The 26818-nt window shown below is 40.0% G+C and overlaps 1 protein-coding gene and 1 long non-coding RNA gene across 2 annotated transcripts in view; one reads left to right on the top strand and one right to left on the bottom strand.

The window, feature by feature from the left end:
- The window catches only part of LOC126175339 (protein RER1), a 72219-nt gene that overhangs the window by 17295 nt on the left and 28106 nt on the right, over nt 1–26818 (bottom strand). Inside the window, exon 4 of the mRNA XM_049922060.1 lies at nt 8430–8526. Within this exon, the coding sequence (XP_049778017.1) occupies nt 8430–8526 (97 nt within the window). The remainder of the gene's footprint in view (nt 1–8429; nt 8527–26818) is intronic.
- Nucleotides 181–26127, top strand: LOC126175340 (uncharacterized). The gene is made up of 3 exons (XR_007535553.1): nt 181–290; nt 371–414; nt 25736–26127. It is a non-coding gene; the product is annotated as an uncharacterized LOC126175340 (long non-coding RNA).

The raw sequence follows: 26818 nt of genomic DNA, 5'->3' as shown, positions 1-26818 counted from the left end.
GCTGTAACATTTGGGTTTCAGATAGATGGCTCTTCTTTCTGGCTTCTTCAAAATGATTGTAAACCCACAAATTGATCTGTTTATACTTTTTGTGGTTTGTCCCACCCTTCTCTAGATGGTTCTTTCATCGGCAAGACTCACGCCATGGCCACAGGTGTGTGCATGTGGGTGTCCGTGTGGTTCTGTATATGTGAAAGAGTGTACTATTGCTGGAAAAAGAGCTAGAGCTCAAAATTTACTCTGAATGCTGTTTTCTGTTGTGCTGTGCTACAACCATCAATTCATTATAGGTGAGTGGGGTTTCCTTTCCCTTATTTTACATAAAATGAGTGAATTTGATTTCAACATTTTTTTGCAATTTCTTTTGCAGTGAACATTCAGCTGAAGCTTACTGACTTTCCATACAATCTTAAGGTAAGACAGAAGTTTCATTCTGAAGAAAATTTGGAAACCTACAAGAATTTTCCTCGTGAGCAGGTCCCACAGATCGGACTTTGTGATGACCTCAACCCACAGGAAAATTCTCAATTGGTCATGATCCCACTTTGTTTATGAACTGAAAACTCTAATATTCACGAAAAACTGCTCTGAAATTAACCTGAACCGACAAAATTGTGTATATATTCTCTGAAACTTCAAAGACATCTAAGACAACATCTGAAAGGAATTAGAAAAACTGACAAAATTTCGTGAACCACACACAATACTGTTAATAATTGAATGAACATGGGGCGGGGGGTTCACCATACATCTACCCACTTTTGAGTATAACCAGTGTGTCTTATTACTACTACTCGTAGCAATACAGTATCAAAAACTTTTATTACTGCGTAAACAGTCCCTACGTGATTTGACAGCTGACATAATTCACGCTCACGTCAGGAAATGCACCAATACGGGAATAGCAGCTTTTACGTTATTGGTCAGAACGCAAGCAATTATGGCGGTCGCTGTAATTTTCGCGCGACACCATATTTTGCGATAAAATACTCTTATTAGTCACTATCATACGTCTAGTCTCATAACAATACATAAAACTACATAAAATAACTACAATAATTTTGACATGCAAGAAGAATTAGTTCCAGTGAGTGAAAGAAGTTTATATTTACTGGTGTTTCAACAATGACTACCAGGCAACTTTTAATTCACTGATTGTAATTTTATTTTCGTTAGCAGAAAGCAAACATAAACTAAACAAAGAATTTATTTGAATAGAGTCTGTAATTCTTATACTTTTAATAGAGAAAGAACATTTCTACGTCAGGGGATAGCGTTCGGCGAAATCTCTGAACTTTTTGTTGCATACGAAGCGTGGCGTTGGGCAGCACGATGTCAGCGGGTTACGATGATGAGAGCAGGATACAGGCAGTTCCCCTGGTTAATCTTCTCCGGCGAAACCTGGTTAATCTTCTCTGGTGAAACGCAAATAAAGTTCCGGCACAGCTGTATCATTAACCCCGTGGTTATTAACAAACCACAAGACGCCAGTATACAACCATTGTTAACATTTCCTCTCTTTCAAAGTACATTACGTAGACATCGCTCGTTTTTACACTTTATGCATCGTCCATAATTACACAGTTCGTCACATTCATATAGTCTTAGCCACAAATACACAGTTCATAGAATTGTTCCTGTGTGTGAAGGACACCGTAAACAATGTCCACTCTGTTCTCGCATTTCAAACTTTGACAACGTCACTGAAAGTCACTTATATTGCACAGTTAATTAAAGTCTTCACTTTCACGGCTTGATAGAATGTGATAGACAACAGTTCCACCACCCGAAAACAATACCAGCGAAGTTCATTCACATAAAAGCACTGTTCGTGTCGGCCACAACAAAGTATTGTTAGCGGCACTTTCACAGTCCGGTTTATCTGTTCTTAAAGTTCGTTGGCGATGGCATTACATACCGCAGTGGTAAAGAGAATTAACAATCTGATAGTTCGGTATCATTGTCCATACAATTACGTATGCTGTTCATAAAACACAGTACTATTTTTTCACACACACACACACACACACACACACACACACACACACACACACACACACACAATCCACTCTACTATCACTGTCCCCTATCTATAGATGTTATATCGTTATCGTGAATTACCTAAATCTTTATAAATGTTATTGACTGCATTTTTCACAATTAATAATATTCCAAAAGAACTTTACAAACTTTACCACATGTACAAAGCAAGAAACATATTTATCAATTGGCAAATGAAATAATCACAATTACATCTTTACATTTAAGAACCACAGTAGAATGTTACATAATCACAATTAGAAATGCCCATATGAACAAAAGAAAAAGAATAGATATCTAAAGAAAATCACAAAAAAAAATTATATGCGTAGTTAGCAATGCCTTCACAACTTCCATGGGCACATTTCCTTGCTTGGTAATTTTTGTTTCATGGGCATTAGGTCGTGGTCTACAGCATATTTCTGTGCCTAATGTTTGTCTCATAATGCTGAAGATGCCTTCACAGGCTAGAGATTTGCAAAGAAGTTTCAGACTTAAACGAGTTCAGCTTGCTGAGCTTGAATATGTTTGGAAATGATATCCAAGTTTTTATCGTCTATAATGATGTCTCCAGCATTACGAGAAAAAACATTAGGCAAAGAAATACAGGGTGCACATAAAGTCCGGGAACAATTTGAATTATTTATTGTCAAGAACCAAACACTGTACACATATCATACATATGTCATTTTGAAGAGAAATCCTGAAAGTTTTTTTTTTCCATGTATACTACCACAGTGTAGTTTGTTAATTTGCTGATAGTCAGTGCTAGTTGCAAATATAGTGAGTTCAGGTGCTGAGTGAGCTTCCTGTGTGTTGGAGTTTGACAAAAAGAAGTGTGCTACAGCTGCTCAATGGATGTTTAGAACCAAGTATGGTAACAAGCCACCAACAAGGAAGGCCATTTACCACTGGCACAACAAATTCATTATGGCGGGTTGCTTGTGCCCGGCAAAGAGAAGCGGACGTCCCAGTGTGACTGAAGAGCATGTACAAGAGACATTCATAAGGAGTCCAAAGAAAATGGTGCATCGTGCAACCCGTGAACTCTAAATGCAATCTGTCTCTCCTTTCATCTTTCATCTTCCACCCCATTTTCATCGTGAAGTTCATGGGTACCTGAACATGGGGCTGACGGATCGACTGTGCTACAGAAGAGGACAGCTGATTCATGAAATGGTGTCCCTGATCACCAGATCTCACTCCGTGTGACTTTTTTCTGTGAGGAGACATGAAAGATCTGGTGTATGTGCTGCCTCTACCACGTGATGTGGCAGAGCTCCGGGAGAGAATACAGGAAGCGACTGCCACAGTCGACGATGCCATTCTGGGATGGATAAGACAAGAATTCGATTACCATATGAACACCTGCCAGGTCAGTCATGGTTAGCATATCTACCGTATTTACTCGAATCTAAGCCGCACTTTTTTTCCGGTTTTCGTAATCCAAAAAACCGCCTGCAGCTTAGAATCGAGTGCAAAGCAAGTGGAAGTTATGAAAAATGTTGGTGTGTGCCACCACAACTAACTTCTGCCGTCGAATATATGTAGCGCTACGAGGGCATGCTTTGTAGGCACAAAGATAAATATACTGGCGCCAAAACCTCTGCGTCAGTAAATAATTTTTTTAAAAAAGTGGAAGACGAGCTTTTTTCTCCACCGCGGGTTTCGACCACTGCATTTTCATACATTATCCAACGAAGTAAGTAAAAATTCCGTATTGTTCATCTTCGAATGTAGCACAATTTCAGTGTACTACGAAAATCTGACTGGGATGTTTGTCACTATGGCCAACTCTACGTTCTGAATTTTTTCCTATCTGTGATAAGAGATGGTTGCTAATCGGAACCTGATGAAATTTGAATCACATACAGTATTCTCTTCACCATAAGAATAATACAAATATAAACATTTTGCCATGTATTCTTTCGTGTTTGTTGCTATCTCATTTAAATCCTGTCTGCCTAATAAACTACGAAACTAGAGTGAGACAACAGCAAATGCGGAAGAATATACGTATCGTGTCATGTTTATATTCGTATTATTCTCATGCCTAATAGTGGTACAGTCAGAAATGAAGCACGGCAAGTGACTAGATTTTTAAATCTAAGATGACTAATTTCTGTGCAGAATTTGATGTAATAAAGAAGCGGCCGCAAAGATTTTCAAACAGAGAAAATTTTTGCCTAACTCTTGTTCAGAACATGTTCTATCATACGCAGTCTATTATTTGATTCTTGTTGATCATTATCAAAAAAGCAGCAGTGTAAGTTGGCTCGCTAATGAGACGATTCCTCTCTTTTTTTTTTGTAAGCGGCGGTAGCGCGCACAAAAGCAAGCCATGCTGCGAGCCGCGACAGGCCGTATCAGAATGTGACAAACAATGCATGACACAGTGCAGTAATGCATTTTCAGCTTAAGAGTGACACAAACACCTATAACAAAGAAAACGACACTTATCAGATCAAAGCAAAATAAGCAATCGATTCAAACCAGACTAAGCATGTAAAAAAGGAAGGGTACCCATATAAATACGGACGGAACGCCTGACGCATAGCAATGGCTACGTGGTAAAGCTTAACTGCTAAGGTTACGACTCGAACCAAACTACTGTAGCTGTATCGTCACATTCATTCAACCTAAATTGTGTCGAATATTACAATGGACAAACTTTGTTTCGATTTGGAGGTGCGGCTAAAACTTTTCTCTCCCCTTGAATTTCGAGTCTCAAATTTCAGGTGCGGCTTAGATTCGGGAATTTTTTTTTCCTTTATTTAGAGTCTCATTTTTCAGGTGCGGCTTAGATTCGAGTAAATATGGTAATGTTTGTAAAAAGTACTTTCAGAGTTTCTCTTCAAAATGCAATATGTATGACATCTGTACAATGTTTAGTTCTTGTGCAATAAATAATTGCAAGTGTTCCCAGACTTTATGTACATCCTGTATGCTGTGGACCATAACCTAATGCCCATAAAACAAAAATAACCATGGTCACATGGTAGTTTAAAATAACTGTCCAAGTCTGCACTATGTTCAGAATTACATACTAAAGTGGAAGTGGAAATATATTCACTATTGCAGTTAATGAAATCAGAGCTTAGAAACAGTCTTAACATCTGACTGATGCAATCCATTTGATGACCTGTGGCTTCACTCCAAACACGGAGACGTTAACGAAATTTCATTAAAAAAATGTTGATTGATGTAAAAACTTCCTTTTTCACAATAGTAGGCTTGTTCCTAACTTGACACTTCTGTGCAAGATTAAATAAATGAAACAAGTTAATAGATGTATAATAAATAGCATGTGTTCTTGCTTATACCTTCTACTAAATTAAAAATGTGTGCAACATTTCAAAATGAGTGGACTAAAACTAAGAGGCAAAATAGGTACTTTCTTTTTAGCTGCAATGAACAAAACCACAGCAGTCACTGCAGGCCCTTTTCCAATAAAGGAACTACATGCATATCACATTCTTACAGTGACTTGCCTGCCTGTGACCTGCTGCCTGGGTGGTTCTTTTGCTCAACCCTGGTCTAGAACTAACACAAGCAACACGCTTCTGTATACAATAAGTGTTTTACTTTTAAGTTTGGTCTCTCTCCTCCCTGCCCCTAATCAAATGAGGAATGGAAATATGCAAAATAACTCATTTCCTCATTTTTAAATGCTCTATAACTGTCTGGAGGGCAGTGCTGTAGCTGAACTAAGGTGCTTCATTAATTCTAGGATGTGGGCTTTACAATTAAGGTTGTGATTCACTCCATATCGCCAACTGTTCATGTCCTTTTTGTAGCATGTTTTCATAACAGAATCTTTCAGTTTGCTGGAAAAATACTACTATGAAATGATCCAGTACACAGGTAATTCAATATATTGCAAAGCCCAGCTGAGAACATTTACTTTAAGAGACTTAATAACAAGCAACAGTATTTAGGACATGTAGGATGTATTTAATATTACCAACCTTGTTTTAACACTGTTCTCAGAGGGAGAGGGGGGGGGGGGGGGGAGGGGGGAGAGCGGAGACCCTGGATTATTTTTCAATGTGTTCCAAACAGGTCTTATCTTGTAGCTGGAGAAGCCGAGTTTTTCTTCCAAATAACATACATTTTGACATTAATGACATTAGAATCTTGCAACATAATTTGAAACATAGCTTAGTCCTGATACCAGTGCCTCTAGATGCTAAACTATGCCTTCTATTAGTTTTCCACAATATTCTGATTTCATTTCTCACCTAGGGCTTTACATATAATTGCTCCTTAGGACAAAATTTCTCAAAGTAGATATTTTTTGCCACTAGTATTCTAAATAGTTTGACAGACCCTGCCTCAATTTCAAATACTGTACCGATCTCTTGATTTACCAATGGCAGTTGCAACCAACGTCCTTAATCAGTTGTTCTATACAGTGACGAAATTCTCAAATTGTATGAGAGGAGTTAGATTATGCGAAATCACATCAAAGTACAGCTCTAAAACACATGTACTCCAGAATTTTTGAAATTTACATCTTCCCTTAGGATTACCTCATACTGTTTAGAAGTTAGAAAAGTCAACAATTCATAATGTTACCTCACGAATAACTCCAAATCACTGGCTCAAGCCACGTATATAGTGACTATTACTATCACATTTCGAAAATGTTCTATTCACTTAGAGGATTTAACATGCCAAACACTGCAAAAACTAAGAACAAGAATGTTTTTGTATTTTTATCATTTCCTAAATTTCATTTCCTCAATTAAGTGGTAACTACTCATTTCACAATAACTGGATGTTAAGCTATGTCCATTCATATTCAACATTCCCATTTCATTGGTAAAACAATTTCAAAAATACAAGTTATAAGAACCTACATAGTTTGTAGCCTGACTTCATTCTTCTCTAATAATTAGGTGTAGTAAATTTATTGTTTATCTTCATGTTTTTCAAGTCCAAAATTTCTATGACACTTCCATTGATACCAGTTTTATGAACATTGAGTTCAGCACACCAACAGCATCAATCTGAACCAAACCCATATTCAATCCCGTAACTGAGACGGTCTCTTGCGTTGACATGACACACACCTCTTCAGTTGGTATCAATTATTTCTACAGTTTGTTATCCAATTTATCTTAGTAGGCCACTCTCCACATTATTGTTCTGATCCATGCCAACACACTTTCTTGCTCCACACATCATCATAACATGATCCTATTCTACAAAAATACAGAGGACTGTCACTTGCCTGAAGCATGTACTTTGCTCTAGTAAGTTCGTGGCCTGGTATTTGTTAACCTAGTTCTTCCTGCAACAACTGGTTCACACCTTCTTTCGTAACCATGAATTTATAGCAAACCTTCCCTTCTAGTCTGTTTTTCTATGAAATGGTTTTCTATTGAAAGCAAGATGAGCATTGGCAACATCCATGGAACATCCTGAAATGTCATTTAAATTTAAACTAAATTCAATTGTTGTACACATGGGAACATCTACTGGTGTTGGAGGGCACTCATGACAGTCTGAATATAAAAAGCGGCTGTTACCTCATCCTCCTTCATACCAAGCATCAAAACCTTGCAAGAATCCAGCTGTACAAACAGATTATACTTACAATTATCAGTACAGTTAATGAAGCTGTTAACATTTTAGCTGTGTGAAATGCTCAGGAAGTCACCTACCAGCAGCTTATGAAACACTAAGGAAGGAGGAGGATTTTTACAATGATGAGATACAGGTGCACTGTCATACATTGGAGATGAGAGAGCAAGACAGCTTATGGCACATATGAGAAAAAGGAAAGGGAGGGAGGAAGTTAAGCAAAACTGAAGTCTCAGCAGACATTCTCACTCTCTGTTTTGGAACTGAAATGGTGTCACTAATTCATTTTCCTCTTAATACACCCCCCCCCCCCTTAAGTGCCATTTTCCATGTTGTTCTTTGAGGAAGGCACTGGGAAGCAAAAATTCAATAATGGTGGAGCAGTTGAGGAGTTAATGTACAATCAGTTGTTGGGAGCAACACTATGCTTTTCTGAGGAAGTTGTCAATATATTGTCTCATTTACAAAGGAATGATCAGTCTAAAAAAGATCTACAGATTTCTGCAATTTTATCTGTCACAAATTAAAAAAAGAAAGAAGTTCAGTTTGTACCAGAATGGCTCTTGTTTGAACATGAATGAGGTGAAAGTCAGCACATTACATACAGTGAATGATGACCACGTTTCTGAAAACTACAAAATGTTACTCGACAGACAGCATACATGAATACAAATGCCAGTAGAATATATACAACATAGGACAATCTCACCACATTTTCACAATGAATCAGCTATCCCATCTGACACAAAAGGAAAAATGTAGTGCATAATGTCAGTAACTGAACTTAAAAAGTTACTTACCCTCAAAGTCTAAAGCAGGATCTATTTTAGGTGAAAGGAATGCTATAAAAAGATTTAAGTGGTAGATTCCCAGTGCATACGTAATTATGTACCAACCCTGAAAAATAAGAATAATTCATATTAATAATGTTCTGAAGTAAAAAATTGTGGAGTTTGAAACAAAAGAAAATGGTTTCCTCAACAGGAGTGCCAGTAAACGCAACATTTATGAACTTTTCAAAGCAGTAAACACACATTCTTAAACTGCAAAGAAAACAAAAGTGCTATGCAAATTATTAGAAATCGCTGAATGGTACCTGTTAAACAAGATAAGTCAATGTACCCAATGAGCACATCGTGACAGACTAATCTATATTTTTTCTGTAAATAAATAAATAAATCTATATGTTTCAGGCACTCGAAACATCAGGTTTTATAACAGTACTTCTCAATACATTGCTGTGGGTAACACAGATAAGCTCAAAAATTAAAAAGTCTGAGTAACAAAAAAGTGCAGTTTCATAAGTGGTATCTGTCATATTCACAACTAATGTAAATAAGTATTGTATAAAATAGCAAGGAAACTTAATATGACTAATGACAACTGCTAAAAGAACATGTTACGTTGTTAACACTGAGGTGGCAATAAAATTATTTTCATTTTCAAATGAAAAAGTAAAGTAGCTCACAGTGCTGCACTGTGAGTGTAGTAATAATAATAATAATAATAATAATAATAATAATAATAATAATAATAATAATAATAATAATAAAAGTTCAATGTGGTGAAAGACAATACTCTCTCATCATGCCTCCAGTATGGAATACACAACAAAACTAACAGTTTGGCCTAGATTCCCACACAAATGATTTAACTCAGAGGTAACAGGTTTTCTGTACACAGAAACTTAAAAATCTGGCTTAAGATAATGTCTGCTACACAGAAGTTCACAGTATTTTCAATAGTGACCCTATATGCAACCACAGTAGCCTTTCAATAGTTTCGTAATACATACATTTAACTCAAACTACACAACTACACTGTGAGATGGACACCAACTTTTTAGACATTTAATCACTGTAAGAAGCAGTAACATATCAATGGCCTCCTCATTTACCAGATTGGACAATTTGCAATTGTTTGATATTGGTGTATCTTAACCCTGTGACACATAGCAACCACTATAGTGAACAGCTGTTAATGATAGATTCTTTGGTGTTTTCCATCAGTCCTGAGGCTGCAAATGCACTAAGTCCACCACAATGGGCAGTCCCTTCTGGAGTTGTGCCCTACCTGCATTTGCAACCTCATGACTGACTGAAAATTCCAGAGAAGTGACCACTGAAAACTATCCACTGCAGTGACATTCGCGCACCGCATGCTTGAACAAAATCTAACTGCAAATCAGCAAAACATAAATATGGAAGTCAAAACTTCTGTAATGGAATCAGAAACACTGCCTTGTAATTGTTGAAATGTACTATGAACTACTCCAACCAAAGACTGACCTAACGTCAACATCAGTGGTATCGATAACTACGATGCCACAGCGTTGATGCAAGTTCTTAGGTTGGCACTACGACACCGACGACGGTGCCCTCTAGCCGGTGCTGTGCAGCTCTACGAGCACCTCCGGATTCAGCCCATTTGATTCCGAGCTGATGAACAAGCAACTTGGCTTCTACTTCATAGGGGGCTAGCCATTATAGACTTTGTTACTTCAGTTACTTCAATAATAGTTTGTCCTACTACTAGTGGCTATTAGTGTAGATGCCTATCCAGCTTCGCAACCTACATGCTCTTCAGTGCAAAGTTACGTATGTCATCTACTACTATTCTCTATTAAACATTCTGTAAAGTTAAACGCAGTACCGAAGCATTTCACCTTTTCCTGCTCCTACTCACTTCCTACATTAGGCCTACCCTTCAGTTAACAGGAGCAGACCCACGCGCCGCATTCCAGGTGGGATACAAAAGAAAACAGCACAACAGACCACACAAAATACAAAGAAAAGGCAGGGTGGTGTGGAGGCAATGTCAATGCCTCCATAACCAATGCCCACGATAACTGAGGAACTTAGATTTCAGATACAAATTCAAGGACCAATACCTGAAAGGAGAAATACTTTCATGAAGAAAACTGTGGACAGAAGCAACCATGTAAGGGTCGTCTGCTAACATCCTGAGACAAGGAAGAAACTATTTAGTGCGAAGATCCAAAAGATGGGGGCAGTCCAAAAAATTTGGATCACAGTGAGGGGGGCCCAAAACTTTAAAAGGGAAAGAGGGGGGGGGGGGGGGGGGGGGAACAGCTTATACCAGAGTAAAAACCATGGGTCAACCTAGTATTGGCAATACAAATATGGTAGAGGCTGGTTGATTCCCTGGGAGAGGCAGACAGAAGAACGCCATGTGGTGGAAGTAGCCTTGATTACACGGAGTTTATTATACAGGAAGGTAGCCTCCCAAGAGTCAGGCCACGATTGAGCAAAAAGGGATTTGATGTAAAGCCACAAATCCTCCCCTGGTGGGAAAATAAGGAATGGAGGCGGGGTGAGGGGCAGCCAGGCAATCAGCAGGTTCATTACCCAAGATACCTACATGGTCAAAAACCCAAAGGATATCAACTGAACAAGCAGCAACACCACCACCAAGATCAGCAAGAAGGTCATGGGCGGCAGAGACCAAGGGGTGATGGAAAAAAACTCTGAGCAATACCTTGAAGGCAGCTCATTGAATCCGTAAATAACAAAACTCGGGTGAGTGAGGACTGTTTAATGAAGCAGAGGGCCTGATACATGGCCATCGATGGCATAGTAAACACCCCCACATTCGGCAAGCAAGAGATGGTGTTCCATGCCAACAGAAGACTTTAAGGCATATTCCCCATGTTCGGTGGATTTAGAGCCATTGATGTAAGAAACAATGGCATCCTAACACTCCCCTAAGAGTGTTCGGAACAAACAATGGAACACCACTGGAGTGATGGGAGCTTTGGACCATGGAAGAGATGCATCCAAATCCGTGGTCAAGAAACTAATCAAGAGGGTGTTGTCAGGAGACAACACATGAAAGAGGACAAGGAGAGGAGATGGAAGTCACAGCAGAGAGAAGCAAGGCAGAGCCCAACCAGTACAACCATCCGAGGGTGAGCAGCGTGCGGGTGACAGACCGAAGATGCGAAAAGGATAGAATAAGGAGGGGTGAGCAGGAGGGAAGAGTGATAGTAATGGCATAAGAAACCAGGAACTGTGACCACTGAATTGAAACAGGAGGGATCCCAGCATCCAGCAGAAGACTATCGACAAAGCTAGTGCAAAAGGCACCAGTGGCTAAATGTATACTACAATGGTGAACTGGGACCAAGAGAAGCCTTGTGGAAGGGGCAGCTGATCCATAAATTTCTCAACCATAGTCCAGGCGAGACAGAACTAATGCATAGCAAAGATGGAGAAGGGCTGAATGAGCAATGTCCCAAGAGGTATGGGCAAGGAAGCAAAGAACACTGATTTTACGAAAACAGCGAACCTTCAGATGACATACATGGGGCAGCCGAGTAAGGTGGTGTCAAAAAGAAGACCAAAGACATGGAATTTGGGAGACAACGGTCAAGCGTTGGGGTGGAGCTCCATATCATGATGGACCACAGTACGGTGGCAGAAATGCACCACCCTCGACATAAGGGGAGAGAATTGAAAACAGTGTGAGTGTGTCCACTTGGACGCGTACCAGATGGCACCCTGGAGATATCATTCCACAGAAGCCACCAAGTGGGAGCTAGCACAAATACAGAAATTGTCCACATATGGAGCAAGGCTGATCAATGATCTGGCAGATGCCACAAGTCCATTAATAGCTATGAGCAAAGGGAACGCCATTCTCCTGGGTCCCTGGAGAGCTGAGAATAGTGCCAACCCAAAATCTGAACGACCAATGGGACAGTGACTGGAGAATAAAAATTGGTAGGGGGCCCAAAGGCCCCACTCCTGAAGCTTAATGAAGAGGCTTGCCAAACTGAGGCTTCCAACTGAAGCAGATGACTGATTGGAGAGATAAAAGGTCCCGAGATTCAAGGATCCAACTGAGCCGACAAGCCACCATCCATTCTAGTAACTTGCAGGGGACAATGGGTAAGCTGCCTGGTTGGTAACTATCAAGGAACGACAGATACTTGCAGGCTTAAGGACGGAAACTACTATACTGTGTCTCCATTGAGGGGGGAAAATGCCTTGGAGCCAAATACAGTTAAACACCTGGAGGAGATATTGTCATTGTGGAGGAGGAGGATTGAGGTGTTGAAGCAATTGGTTATGGATGGAATCAGGCACAAGAGCTGAACTGTGGAGAAGAAAGGGCCAGAAGAAGCTTCCTTCAGTAAAAGGTTCATCGTAGGATTCCGCCTGACAAGGGGTAAAATATAAGCAGGAAGCTTCAGCCTGCTGTTTCCAGACGAGGAAGGCAGCTGGATAGGAGGCTAACACTAATACCATCACAAAATGGGTTGTGAGGTGTTGCACGAGAACTGATGGACTGGTACAAAAGCCTCCTGGAAGAGCAAGGCCCAGAATGGGGAGGGAGCCCTTTCACTGTCAGAAAAAAAGGGAGGTGGGGGAGGGGGGGGGGCAGTTCTTCAGCTGGAGAGGAGGAGAGGATGGCATGGGAACAGCAAGGGGGGGGGGGGGAGGTGAGGAGAGGAGAATGGGACTGGGGTAAGTAAGAGGGAGTAGCCAGAAAGAACCTAACAGAGCCAAAAGTAGAAGTCATTGGCACAGGATTAAGTATCCGACGAGATAAATGACAGGGATTTATTCTCTTGTATCTTCTTTTCTTTCTTACAAGCCAGGCAATATGGTAAACATGGAGAATGACAGCTGTGGCAATTAAGGCACACAGGTGGTGGGAAATACGGGGTTCCCCCGTGGAATAGGTGTCCACAGTCAGCACCCAGAGCGCCCACTGAACATTTGGGAGAAGTACCAGAAACAGAAGCACCAAGAGCACACCACAGGTGGAACATATGACTTCCCATCATGTCGTTTGACACATAACCTTGACCTTCTCTGGAAGGGTATCTCCCTCAAATGCCAAAAGGTGCTAGTATCAGTGCGGTTTTCCTCCCGACCTTCCTGCACATGCTAAACAGAATGAACATCACTTCATTCCAGATTGGCCAGGAGCTCCTCATCAGTTTCAAGGATGAGATCCCTCTGGAAAATTACTCCCTTGACTTTACTACGAGACAGGTGAGGTGTAATGGACACCAGTATGTCGCCAAGATGAACATAAGCATGAAGAGCTAGAGATTGGGTAGCAGTAGTAGTTTTGATCAACAGGGAACCCAACTGCTTGCCAAACTTTTTTTCCATATTTTCCACCTGAAGTACCTGTATTGTGGTAGTGAATGTGCCCCGTGCTTCCTAGTACAGACCAGGTAGTGGGGAAAGTGTTTTCTCCTTCCAGGATGTAGCAGGGAAGGGAAGCTACAGGGTCATAAGCAGTGGCACTCAATGATCCATTGCCAATTGAGATGACTGTAGAAGAACAGCCGGATTACTGGATCTTGATACATTTCACATACAAAGCATTCAACCATACACCACCCACTGCGACCAGGAGCTCTCCCCATGTGCGCCAACCAGTCACAGCAAGGACAACCTGGCACAGTGGCCATTGCTGGGCTCTACATGCTCCAAAATGATAAGCAATCACTCCTAGGCAAACATGGGGATGCAACAGTTCGGGGGTCAGAAGTGTGATCCCAGTGTTGTCAGGGGGCTCAGCCAGATGGGTAAATAACCGCCTCACTGCCTACAAGCCCTGCTGACCTAGTGGGGCGGACGGGGGCTATGGTGGGGAAGGATAAAGTGAGAGGAATTCACGCCGTGGAAGCTGGGGAGAGAGTTCTTCCCAAAATGGCTCATACTACAGGCAAAAATATGGAAGTGGAGGTCAAACTCCATACAGCAACCAAAAATGGCAAAAAGGGAAAGAGAAAAGGAAAGGAGAACAAAACCACATGGAAGACAAATGGATAGCCAGGTTGAAGGAAGTAAACACACTGAGGGAGGGGAAGGATGGGGTAGTGAGGATGGGGAGGGAGAGGCATGGAGAAGGAAGTGCAGGTTGGGAAGCAAGAATGGGTTGCAGTAGCTCGTGGTCCTGTGGGCGCCACACACAAACTCACAAAAGAACCGTGAGTCCTACACAGAGTGGTTCACTTGCATTGGTTCGAAAATTACCTAATTTTTTGACATTCATGTGTGAGTTTTTCCTACAACTTATATATAATTTACTTATAAAAAATAATGAAAAATGAAAGTAAATGAATGTGAAACTTACAATACTATGAATCAAAAGTTAAAAATTGAATATTTTGAATGTTTACACATTGCATTTATTCAGCTCTATGCAACAGTAACGTTTACAAAATATAATTAGTTATATGTGAGACTTATCAAAATGATATCCACTAAAGAGATGATGATTATGATTACCACCACCACCATCACCACCGTGTGGTATTTATCACAACTTCATCATGGCCATTTCCATTATTCCATCTTGTCTCCAATACTCTTGCTCCAGCTGCTGCGTTTCCCTGCAGTAGCCTTGGCAGTTCTTTGCAGTGACAGAGAGGAAATCAGAATTTACAAGATTCTACAATCTTTCCTTCAACATATAGCAGTGACATTGTTCTCCCTGTAATTGTGTTTTATTTTGGCCCATATCAGTTCTATCTCTAAAAGATTTCAGTTGTAAGGTGGCAAACAGACTGCTCTGTGGTCTCCGCTCTAAATGATTTTAACAAAGATGGACACATTTTTGTATGGTTTGTTTTTCTTTATTGTTGATAGCAGGCCAGCCTTCCTCATTGTGTCGGTGCCGTCTATTTTCCTGTCTTGCAGCCACTCTACATCATAATTCTGCAATCATTAATTAATATTTATTAAACATTCTGTCAAACTGCCTGCTGTGGTATGGCAGCATTATCCATCACACTCACAGAACTGGGTGCAATATTAGGAACCAGCGTACTTGCAGACTATTTTTCAAAATTAGCAGACTTCATTTGTCCATGGTAAGCACCCATAGTCAACTTTGCCCAGAACTGGAGAGGTGCTTTCTTGACAAATTTGTTCTTTGATACTATGCTAACAACAGTCAGTCTGCTATCCCATGCAGTAACACCTGTAACATTCTGCTTGCCAGCATTTGCCAAATGTCACATTATCTATCCACAACTTGTACAAGTACAACACCTCACTGGTGCCTTGCCTGATGTTTTCAATCTGTGCCATGAAACTGGAATGCGGAAACACCATGTCAGCCCACCGCAGCAACACAATTCAATTATTATGCACTCAACACCAAACAAGATTCATTAATTTCAATATTTTTGCGAAGTGAGTGCATCTTCATCTCCCTCCAATCTTCTCTTGCAAAACTGGTAAAAGCTACTGCAAGCTTGGTACAATCTGTCTGACATTCTAGAATACCTCCGATGCACTTTGAATAACCTGCGTATTGGGACTGTTTTGTGCATGACCTGCCACATTTCATCCTAATTGAAAGAAATTATATTTGTCACGCAGTTGGGCCGCACTGAAGGTATGGCAAAAGCTATACAAACTAAAAAGTCTAAAGTATCCTCTACATAAGCAATAAATACAAAATCAAATAGGGGTAATGCAGGAGTAGGTTTTTTTAATGAATAAAAAAAATAGGAGTGCAGGTAAGCTACTGCAAACAGCATAGTGAACGCATTATTGTGGCTAAGATAGACACGAAGCCCACGCCTATGTAATGTAGTACGTATTATTGAAAAATGGAATACATGTTTCTAAGTAACTCTAAGGAACAACTACCTAATGACCATTCATTATGAATCAGTGATGAATAAAGGAAAATATTAGAGATTTGAAATTGTAACAACATAACGAGACATTGCTTTTCCTTTTCAGGGGTACTAAATATTTGCCTGCATGAGATTTGGAAAATATAAGCAGTGTAAAACTACGACACTCTTTCCTGTGTGTGTGTGTGTGTGTGTGTGTGTGTGTGTGTGTGTGTGTGTGTGTAGCAACCCTTAATTGAGACCATAAGTCAACTGGGCAAAGCTTTTCCCCTCTTGTTCTGCCCCTCAGTTCTCTAATATAGTCTCCATCTTTTTCGTTCACTGCTGCAAATTACTGGTTTCTTTTTTCTCTTAAGAGTCAATGGTGAACCAGAAGAAGAAACCTGTGATGGTCTAGGAACAGCCTCTTGACTCATTTTATAATGTAAAGATGCATGAACACAACAGCAACACACCACACAGCAGTAAGCAACAAGCCCTCCCTCCTCCAAGTCGATGTCCGCTAGTTTCATCAACTTCAAAAGGTGGTCTTCACAAGTTAGTTGTAACAGTTTCTTGCATGAAATTTCCTGCTAGATTAAAACCGTGTGCCAAACCAGTTTCCTAGGTTCGAATCCCAGTCTGGCAACAATTCTAATCTGCGTACAAAGTGAATTTTCAGTCAAGAAAAAAACTTCCCGGGTTTTTCCTGGTTAAAAACACACTTCTTCCTGGATGAAAATACACTTCTTCCATGTTAAATGACGTATATTTTCACCTGAAGGTGTACAACATAGTTCTATGAATGGTAAAGGTTTTAAATACCGACACAGAAAGTCCGGGCACTTTAGGAAGTGAAACATAGGGGAAAAAACTTTTGGAAAAATCTATGATGCACTGCAACTTGTACACACTGTATTTTCTTATTATGAAAGTATAAATATGAATTCCACCAAATGCAGTACATTACTTTCTGAAGTACTGAAATCGTGACTGTGATGCAATTTTGTCAGCCAACCATAGTTCATGTCATGTGATCTCACCAGCCAATGACAGCAATTATTTAGAATTTAGGACACACGATGTAGTCAGCCAATAACAATATCACATAATTGGCACAAATACACAAAAAAAGAAAGTTACTGGTTTAAATTAATATACATATAATATAGCTACAAGCTAAGCTTTCACTAAAATTTTACCTAATGCCAAAAGTGGCTGGTCTTCTGGGCCTGAAATTTTTCTTAGGGGCTAGTCTTCAAAGTGTTAAGTTTTGAATGAGAGTCAAAAGCTCTGTGATTTAAGAAATTCATTGCAAATCCTCACACATATAACATAATTCATCTTGCGTAAAAGGTAATTTACTTCCATAGTAACACTTTTCAATTCACAATTAGCAATATTTTCGCGCGACCTGTTAGAAATAGGTTCATTTGAACAGTTGCCAGAAAGTATTGCCAGGAAACATGCATTACTGTGAATGGACAGCTGTTGTCGTCGTCGTCGTCTTAAGTCCTGAGACTTGTTTGATGAAGCATCTCTCCATGCTACTCTATCCTGTGCAAGCTTCTTCATCTCCCAGTACTTACTGCAATCTACGTCCTTCTGAATGTGCTTAGTGTATTCATCTCTTGGTCTCCCTCTGTGATTTTTACCCTCCACACTGCTCTCCAATGCTAAATTTGTGATCCCTTCGTGCCTCAGAACATGTCCTACCAACCGGTCCATTCTTCTTGTCAAGTTGTGCTACAAACTCCTCTTCTCCCCAATTCTATTCAATACCTCCTCATTAGTTATGTGATCTACCCATCTAATCTTCAGCATTCTTCTGTAGCACTACATTTTGAAAGCTTCTATTCTCTTCTTGTCCAAACTATTTACCGTCCATGTTTCACTTCCATACATGGCTACACTCCATACAAATACTTTCAGAAACGACTTCCTGACACTTAAATCTATACTCGATGTTAACAAATTTCTCTTCTTCGTAAAGGCTTTCCTTGCCATTGCCAGTCTACATTTTATATCCTCTCTACTTCGACCATCATCAGTTATTTGGGTCCCCAAATAGCAGAACTCCTTCACTACTTTAAGTGTCTCATTTCCTAATCTAATTCCCTCAGCATCACCCGATTTAATTCGACTACATTTCATTATTCTCGTTTTGCTTTTGTTGATGTTCATCTTTTATCGTCCTTTCAAGACACTGTCCATTCCGTTCAGCTGCTCTTCCAAATCCTTTGCTGTCTCTGACAGAATTACAATGTCATCGGTGAACCTCAAACATTTTATTTCTTCTCCATGGATTTTAATACCTACTCCAAATTTTTCTTTTCTTTCCTTTACTGCTTGCTCAATATACAGATTGAATAACATCGGGGAGAGGCTACAACCCTGTCTCACTCCCTTCCCAACCACTGCTTCCCTTTCATGCCCCTCGACTCTTATGACCATCTGGTTTCTGTATAAATTGTAAATAGCCTTTCGCTCCCTATACTTTACCCCTGCCACCTTTAGAATTTGAAAGAGTATTCCAGTCAGTATTGTCAAAGCTTTCTCTAAGTCTACAAATGCTACAAACGACATACGTTTGCCTTTCCTTAATCTTTCTTCTAAGATAAGGCGTAAGGTCAGTATTGCCTCACGTGTTCCAAAATTTCTCTGGAATCCAAACTGATCTTCTCTGAGGTTGGCTTCTAGCAGTTTTTCCATTCGTCTGTAAAGAATTTGCGTTAGTATTTTGCAGCTGTAACTTATTAAACTGATAGTTCGATAATTTTCACATCTGTCAACACCTGCCTTGTTTGGGATTGGAATTACTATATTCTTCTTGAAGTCTGAGGGTATTTCACCTGTCTCACTCATCTTGCTTACCAGATGGTAGAGTTTTATCAGGATTGGCTCTCCCAAGGCCGTCAGTAGTTCTAATGGAATGTTGTCTACTCCCAGGGCCTTGTTTCGCCTTAAGTCTTTCAGTGCTCTATCAAATTCTTTACGCAGTATCTTATCTCCCATTTCATCTTCATCTACATCCTCTTCCATTTCTATAACATTGTCCTCAAGTACATCACCCTTGTATAGACCCTCTATATACTCCTCCACCTTTCTGCTTTCCCTTCTTTGCTTAGAACTGGGTTTCCATCTGAGCTCTTGATATTCAACAAGTGGCTCTCTTTAATTTTCCTGTATGCAGTATCTATCTTACCCGTAGTGAGATAAGCCTCTACATCCTTACATTTGTCCTCTAGCCATCCCTGCTTAGCCATTTCGCACTTCCTGTCGATCTCATTTTTGAGACATTTGTATTCCTTTTTGCCAGCTTCATTTACTGCATTTTTATATTTTCTCCTTTCATCAATTAAATTCAATATTTCTTCTGTTACCCAAGGATTTCTACTAGCCCTCGTCCTTTTACCTACTTGATCCTCTGCTGCCTTCACTACTTCATCCCTCAGAGCTTCCCATTCTTCTTCTACTGTATTTCTTTCCCCCATTCCTGTCAATTGTTCCCTTATGCTCTCCCTCAAACTCTGTACAGCCTCTGGTTTAGTCAGTTTATCCAGGTCCCATCTCCTTAAATTCCCACCTTTTTGCAGCTTCTTCAGTTTTAATCTAGAGTTCATAACCAATAGATTGTGGTCAGAGTCCACATCTGCCCCTGGAAATGTCTTACAATTTAAACCTGGTTCCTAAATCTCTGATACCTTCTAGTATCTCCAGGATTCTCCCATATATACAACCTTCTTTTATCATTCTTGGACCAAGTGTTCACTATGATTAAGTTATGCTCTTTGCAAAATTCTGCCGGATGACATCCTCTTCCATTTCTTACCCCCCAATCCATATTCACCTACTATGTTTACTTCCCTCCCTATTCCTACTCTCGAATTCCAGTCACCCTCACCCACTACCATTCAATTTTAGTCTCCCTTCACTACCTGAATTATTTCTTTTATCTCATCATACATTTCATCAATTTCTTCATCTGCAGAGCTAGTTGGCATATAAACTTGTACTACTGTAGTAGGCATGGGCTTCGTGTCTATCTTGGTCACAATAATGCATTCACGATGCTGTTTGTAGTAGCTTACCCGTACTCCTATTTTTTTTATTCATTATTAAACCTACTCCTGCATTACCCCTATTTGATTTTGTATTTATAACCCTGTATTCACCTGACCAAAATACTCGTTCCTCCTGCCACCGAACTTCACTAATTCCCACTATATCTAACTTTAACCTATCCATTTCCCTTTTTAAATTTTCTAACCTACCTACCCAATTAAGGGATCTGACATTCAACACTCCGATCCACAGAACGCCAGTTTTCTTTCTCCTGATAACGACGTCCTCCTGAGAAGTCCTTGCCGGAGATCCGAATGGGGGACTATTTTACCTCCAGAATATTTTACCCAAGAGGATGCCATCATTATTTAACCATACAGTAAAGCTACATGCCCTCGGGAAAAATTACGGCTGTAGTTTCCCCTTGCTTTCAGCCGTTAGCAGTACCAGCACAGCAAGGCTGTTTTGGTTAGTGTCACAAGGCCAGATCAGTCAATCATCCAGACTGTTGCCCCTGCAACTACTGAAAAGGCTGCTGCCCCTCTTCAGGAACGACATGTTTGTCTGGCCTCTCAAAAGATACCCCTCCGTTGTGGTTGCACCTACGGTACGGCCATCTGTATCGCTGAGGCACGCAAGCCTCCCCACCAACGGCAAGGTCCATGGTTCATCTACATCTACATGACTACTCTGCAATTCACATTTAAGTGCTTGGCAGAGGGTTCATCGAACCACAATCATACTGAAACTTCCTGGCAGATTAAAACTGTGTGCCGGACCGAGACTCAAACTCGGGACCTTTGCCTTTCGCGGGCAAGTGCTCTACCGACTGAGCTACCAAAGCACAACTCACGCCCCGTCCTCACAGCTTGGGTAGCTCAGTCGGTAGAGCACTTCCCCGCGAAAGGCAAAGGTCCCGAGTTCGAGTCTCGGTCCAGCACAAAGTTTTAATCTGCCAGGAAGTTTCATATCAGCACACACTCCGCTGCAGAGTGAAAATCTCATTCTGGCACAATCATAGTATCTCTCTACCATTCCACTCCTGAACAGCGCGCGGGAAAAACGAACACCTAAACCTTTCTGTTCGAGCTCCGATTTCTCTTATTTTATTTTGCTGATCATTCCTACCTATGTAGGTTGAGCTCAACAAAATATTTTCGCATTCAGAAGAGGAAGTTGGTGACTGAAATTTCGTAAACAGATCTCGCCGCAACGAAAAACGTCTTTGCTTTAATGACTTCCATCCCAATTCGCATATCATATCTGCCACACTCTCTCCCCTATTACGTGATAATACAAAACAAGCTGCCCGTTTTTGCACCCTTTCGATGTCCTCCGTCAATCCCACCTGGTAAGGATCCCACACCGCGCAGCAATATTCTAACAGAGGACGAACGAGTGTAATGTAAGCTGTCTCTTTAGTGGACTTGTTGCATCTTCTAAGTGTCCTGCCAATGAAACGCAACCTTTGGCTCGCCTCCCCACAATATTATCTATGTGGTCTTTCCAACTGAAGTTGTTCGTAATTTTAACACCCAGGTACTTAGTTGAATTGACAGCCTTGAGAATTGTAGTATTTATCAAGTAATCGAATTCCAACGGATTTCTTTTGGAACTCATGTGGATCACCTCACACTTTTCGTTATTTAGTGTCAACTGCCACCTGCCACACCATACAGCAATCTTTTCTAAATCACTTTGCAACTGATACTGGTCTTCGGATAACCTTACTAGACGGTAAATTACAGCATCATCTGTGAACAACCTAAGAGAACTGCTCAGATTGTCACCCAGGTCATTTATATAGATCAGGAACAGCAGAGGTCCCAGGACGCTTCCCTGGGGAACACCTGATAACACTTCAGTTTTACTCTATGATTTGCCGTCTATTACTACGAACTGCGACCTTCCTGACAGGAAATCACGAATCCAGTCGCACAACTGAGACGATACCCCATAGGCCCGCAGCTTGATTAGAAGTCGCTTGTGAGGAACGGTGTCAAAAGCTTTCCGGAAATCTAGAAATACGGAATAAACTTTAGATCCCCTGTCGATAGCAGCCATTACTTCGTGCGAATAAAGAGCTAGCTGCGTTGCACAAGAACGATGTTTTCTGAAACCATGCTGATTACATATCAATAGATCGTTCCCTTCGTGGTGATTCATAATGTTTGAATACAGTATGTGTTCCAAAACCCTACTACAAACCGACGTCAATGATATAGGTCTGTAGTTCGATGGATTACTCCTACTACCCTTCTTAAACACTGGTGCGACCTGCGCAATTTTCCAATCTGTAGGTACAGATCTATCAGTGAGCGAGCGGTTGTATATGATTGCTAAGTAGGGAGCTATTGTATCAGCATAATCTGAAAGGAACCTAATTGGTATACAATCTGGACCTGAAGACTTGCCCGTATCAAGTGATTTGAGTTACTTCGCAACCCCTAAGGTATCTACTTCTAAGAAACTCATGCTAGCAGCTGTTCGTGTTTCAAATTCTGGAATATTCCATTCGTCTTCCCTGGTGAAGGAATTTCGGAAAACTGCGTTCAATAACTCCGCTTTAGTGGTACAGTCGTCAGTAACAGTACACAGCGAAGGTATTGACTGCGTCTTGCTGCTTGTGTACTTTACATACGACCAGAATTTCTTCAGATTTTCTACCAAATTTCGAGACAATGTTTCGTTGTGGAACCTATTAAAGGCATCTCACGTTGAAGTCCGTGCCAAATTTCACGCGTCTGTAAATTTTAGCCAATCTTCGGGATTTCGCATTCTTCTGAACTTCGCATGCTTTTTCCGTTGCCTCTGCAACAGCGTTTGGACCTGTTTTGTGTACCATGGGGGATCAGTTCCATCTCTTACCAATTTATGAGGTATGAATCTCTAAATTGCTGTTGCTACTATATCTTTGAATTTGAGCCACATCTCGTCTACATTTGCATAGTCAGTTCGGAAGGAATGGAGATTGTCTCTTAGGAAGGCTTCTAGTGACACTTTATCCGCTTTTTTAAATAAAATTATTTTGCGTTTGTTTCTGGTGGATTTGGAAGAAACGGTATTGAGCCTAGCTACAACGACTTTGTGATCACTAATCCCTGTATCAGTCATGATGCTCTCTATCAGCTCTGGATTGTTTGTGGCTAAGAGGTCAATTGTGCTTTCGCAACCATTTACAATTCGCGTGGGTTCATGGACTAACTGCTCGAAATAATTGTCGGAGAAAGCATTTAGGACAACCTCGGAAGATGTTTTCTGCCTACCACCGGTTTTGAACAAGTATTTTTGCCAACATATCGAGGGAAGGTTGAAGTCCCCACCAACTATAACCTTATGAGTGGGGTATTTATTTGTTACGAGACTCCAATTTTCTCTGAACTGTTCAGTGACTATATCATCGGAGTCTGGGGGTTGGTAGAAGGAGCCAATTATTAACTTAGTTCGGCTGTTAAGTATAACCTCCATCCATACCAATTCGCATAGGGGGATGGACAGCTACTATGACAAAATATACCCATGCTTGTGTTTGCTGTCCTACATATTTCACCCCATTACTGTTACGAATTTCATGCACAGTGGGCTTCGCATGACCATGTGCTGCACTGCAGTATGTTTTTCAGAGAGGACATATAATGTTATTGTATTTAGGGCATTTTTTTAATCATATAATAGCATAAGAAATGCAAAATAAGAAATCAGTCCTTGACAGAATAACTGGACTCTACAACTCAAAGTATCCTAATATTTTGCTCTGTGGTGACTGACAAATTTTTCTGTTCATACTCTGCAAGAATTATCTACCATATCCAATAAGATTTACATCCACACAGCACTGCAGAAACCTAGTAAGAAGAAATACAAATTTCTTGCAAAAATAAAAAATAAAAATACAGTTGTTCATATAAGCCAGAACTAAGAACAATAACTTTTTCAAAGGTATAAAAAATTAACAATGTTTTCTGTGAAGCCAAGAAGCTGTACAACTGGCAGTTTATATTCCACTCCAGCAGCAAACCTGAAGCTTTGTGGGGAGTTGCAATGATAAAACATGGTGTGTTGCCCAGTCTATAATTTACAGAAGATTGGCATTCTGTAAATTTAAGACAAACAACACAAATTAAGGAATAACATCAAGTCTAGTGGAGGCACCTTACGAGTGTCTAAACATTTCTGTAATCAAAAAACATTGTGTTTCATGGGATGCAGATTTGTAAAATTACACTAAAGCCGTCAATATATTTGAAACAAAACATTTCGTTCAATAATATTGGCCAAATTTGCCTGCTTAGTCATCTTCAAGTGAACTTTTATGTATGTTCGTATGTATATAGCACTAACATCATGTACGAACAGGATATCAGAATACTCCATGAGCTTCGGAATTTTGTAAACCATACTGAAATGCATAATTCAGCTAAAAGTGCACATTCATATGTCCAGATTCACACTGAATTAGTCCCATACCTGATATTAAGTTTCATTAATGTGGTTTTCGGGAGGCCAATTTTCTTGGAGTACCAGTATTGTGTTATCTCATGGTTGGCTCTTTATTATGACCTGGTGCCAAAAGGTGAAATTATGCACTTTAAATTCAGTGAACAGTTGAAACCAGCCATAGTGCAGAATGAAACACTTTGTTTCAAATAAATTGGCTGCCTCTGCAGAAAAGATTAATAAAAGGCAAATTTCTTTAGCAATTTAACAAAACTAACTTCATTCTTCTGAAGATGATTAATGCTCGACTGCCAATAATGTGGAAATAAAATCAGAAAACAAACTAATAATGTATTTTACTCTTCTATAAGTATGTGAATGTAAACAAAGAGGAAACGGCAAACTCGTGAAACAAATGTGGATCACATGGAGACTACTCCCTCCACGACAACTCTCACTGCTTTGCACATGAGCATATCTGGTAGTTTGGACATGCTAGACAAATTTTTCTGGCTAGCATCTGGTTGCTTGTTGCTACTGCTTACACAGCTAACAGCCACACTTCAGGTAGCCAGAAGTGAGAGAAGACACTGCTCTTATGCGACTTTAGCACTGCATATGCTCTTGAGCCCACTGGCAATTGATCAAAAGAAACTAATGCAAACAACTGCAACATCATGCTCATCGAAAGCAGTTTGTTGTTACAAAGTATTTTATAATTTTCATCCTAAAAGCCTTTAATGCATTTTGCTGTCAGCAGACACTTGTGTGTGCACTGTGTTTTGTTGTAAATGATACAGTTTCTGTGCAGTTTCGGTTTCATTTTAAAGTTCTTCTCTTGTCTATATTTTATATTTGCAGCATTATTCTGCATCAGTGGGATAAAGTAAAATTCTTTGTTTGAGTATCAATTCTTATAAGTTAAAATTACAAAAATTTAACTGAAACAATCAAAAATTCCTGGAATTCTAAAAAATTGTCTTTTTTCAGTTTTCTCCCTGGTGAAATAATTTCTGGGTTTTTGCCAAATTCCCCAGGCCATACACACACTGTGCTAGGATGTTTGAAAAGAGTGCACTTACCACTGAAGAGTGAAAATTTGTTCTAGTTTCTTGGGTTTTGCTGCAAGTACTTGCTGAAATTGTCAGTTTCTGAAAGTTTTTTTTCAGAAGCTGTGTGTGTTCAGCAGCTGTGTGAAAATATTAATGTCAAAAAGGAGAATGGCACAAAAACATATGAGCCGAAACAAATATACCATTGGACTCACTAAATACGTAACAGGCACCAACAGCCAAGGAAGTGCGAAACGAATTTACTAATCAATCTGTTTGGCCAGAAGGGAAAGAAGAGTGGCAGTAGAGGTGTCTAAATTTTAGCAGATTTTTTGATGTTACCATAAATTCAAATGCATTACATTTGTAATAAAAGTAATAAATACTGAATATTAGCTTGTACAGTTGACAATAGATGTTTGCAATTAGCATATGACATCCTCAGAAAGTTTATAATGTAAATGAAGTTCCCTCATTTTAGTTCATTTAGAAGTGTTTCTTTATAACATCAATATGTCCTACCCTGTTTCCATTTTTTCAACCCGACATTTCTTTTTTCCCTGTTCCTTTAATTTTGTGTTTCATCACTATTTATATTCACTAATAATAATGATTTAACAATAGTGGCAAAAGCTCTGGCTTTTAAGCACGGCTGCACTTTTGCAACAAGTAGGTGCAGAAAATTCCTGAAATTAACTTGCCCCGCAATTTGAAGTAAACCTCAGGAAGTTTTGTGCTACTGTAAACTCCTCGACAAGTGCTTGCAGAAGTTACTTGATAGTGGACAAGCCTTTCAATGCATACAGTAGTACTTTGTGTCCAGTCATAGCTCAGCATAGGCAGCACTTTGGGATAGATTATTATCTTTCAAATAGTGCCAATTTTCTCTGCTTCTGGCAGCACCAGGGAAACTGTCAAGTTATCATGACCAAATAGCAGATCATTATTGCATACAGAACTGTCAGTGCATGCAAATTCAAGGTGAGTAGCAGTTGATGGCTGTCAGTGCATGCAAATTCAA

This window comes from Schistocerca cancellata, chromosome 3, assembly GCF_023864275.1.
Source record: "Schistocerca cancellata isolate TAMUIC-IGC-003103 chromosome 3, iqSchCanc2.1, whole genome shotgun sequence".
Classification (NCBI taxonomy): domain Eukaryota; kingdom Metazoa; phylum Arthropoda; class Insecta; order Orthoptera; family Acrididae; genus Schistocerca; species Schistocerca cancellata.
This window is presented reverse-complemented; position numbering and strand designations above follow the sequence as displayed.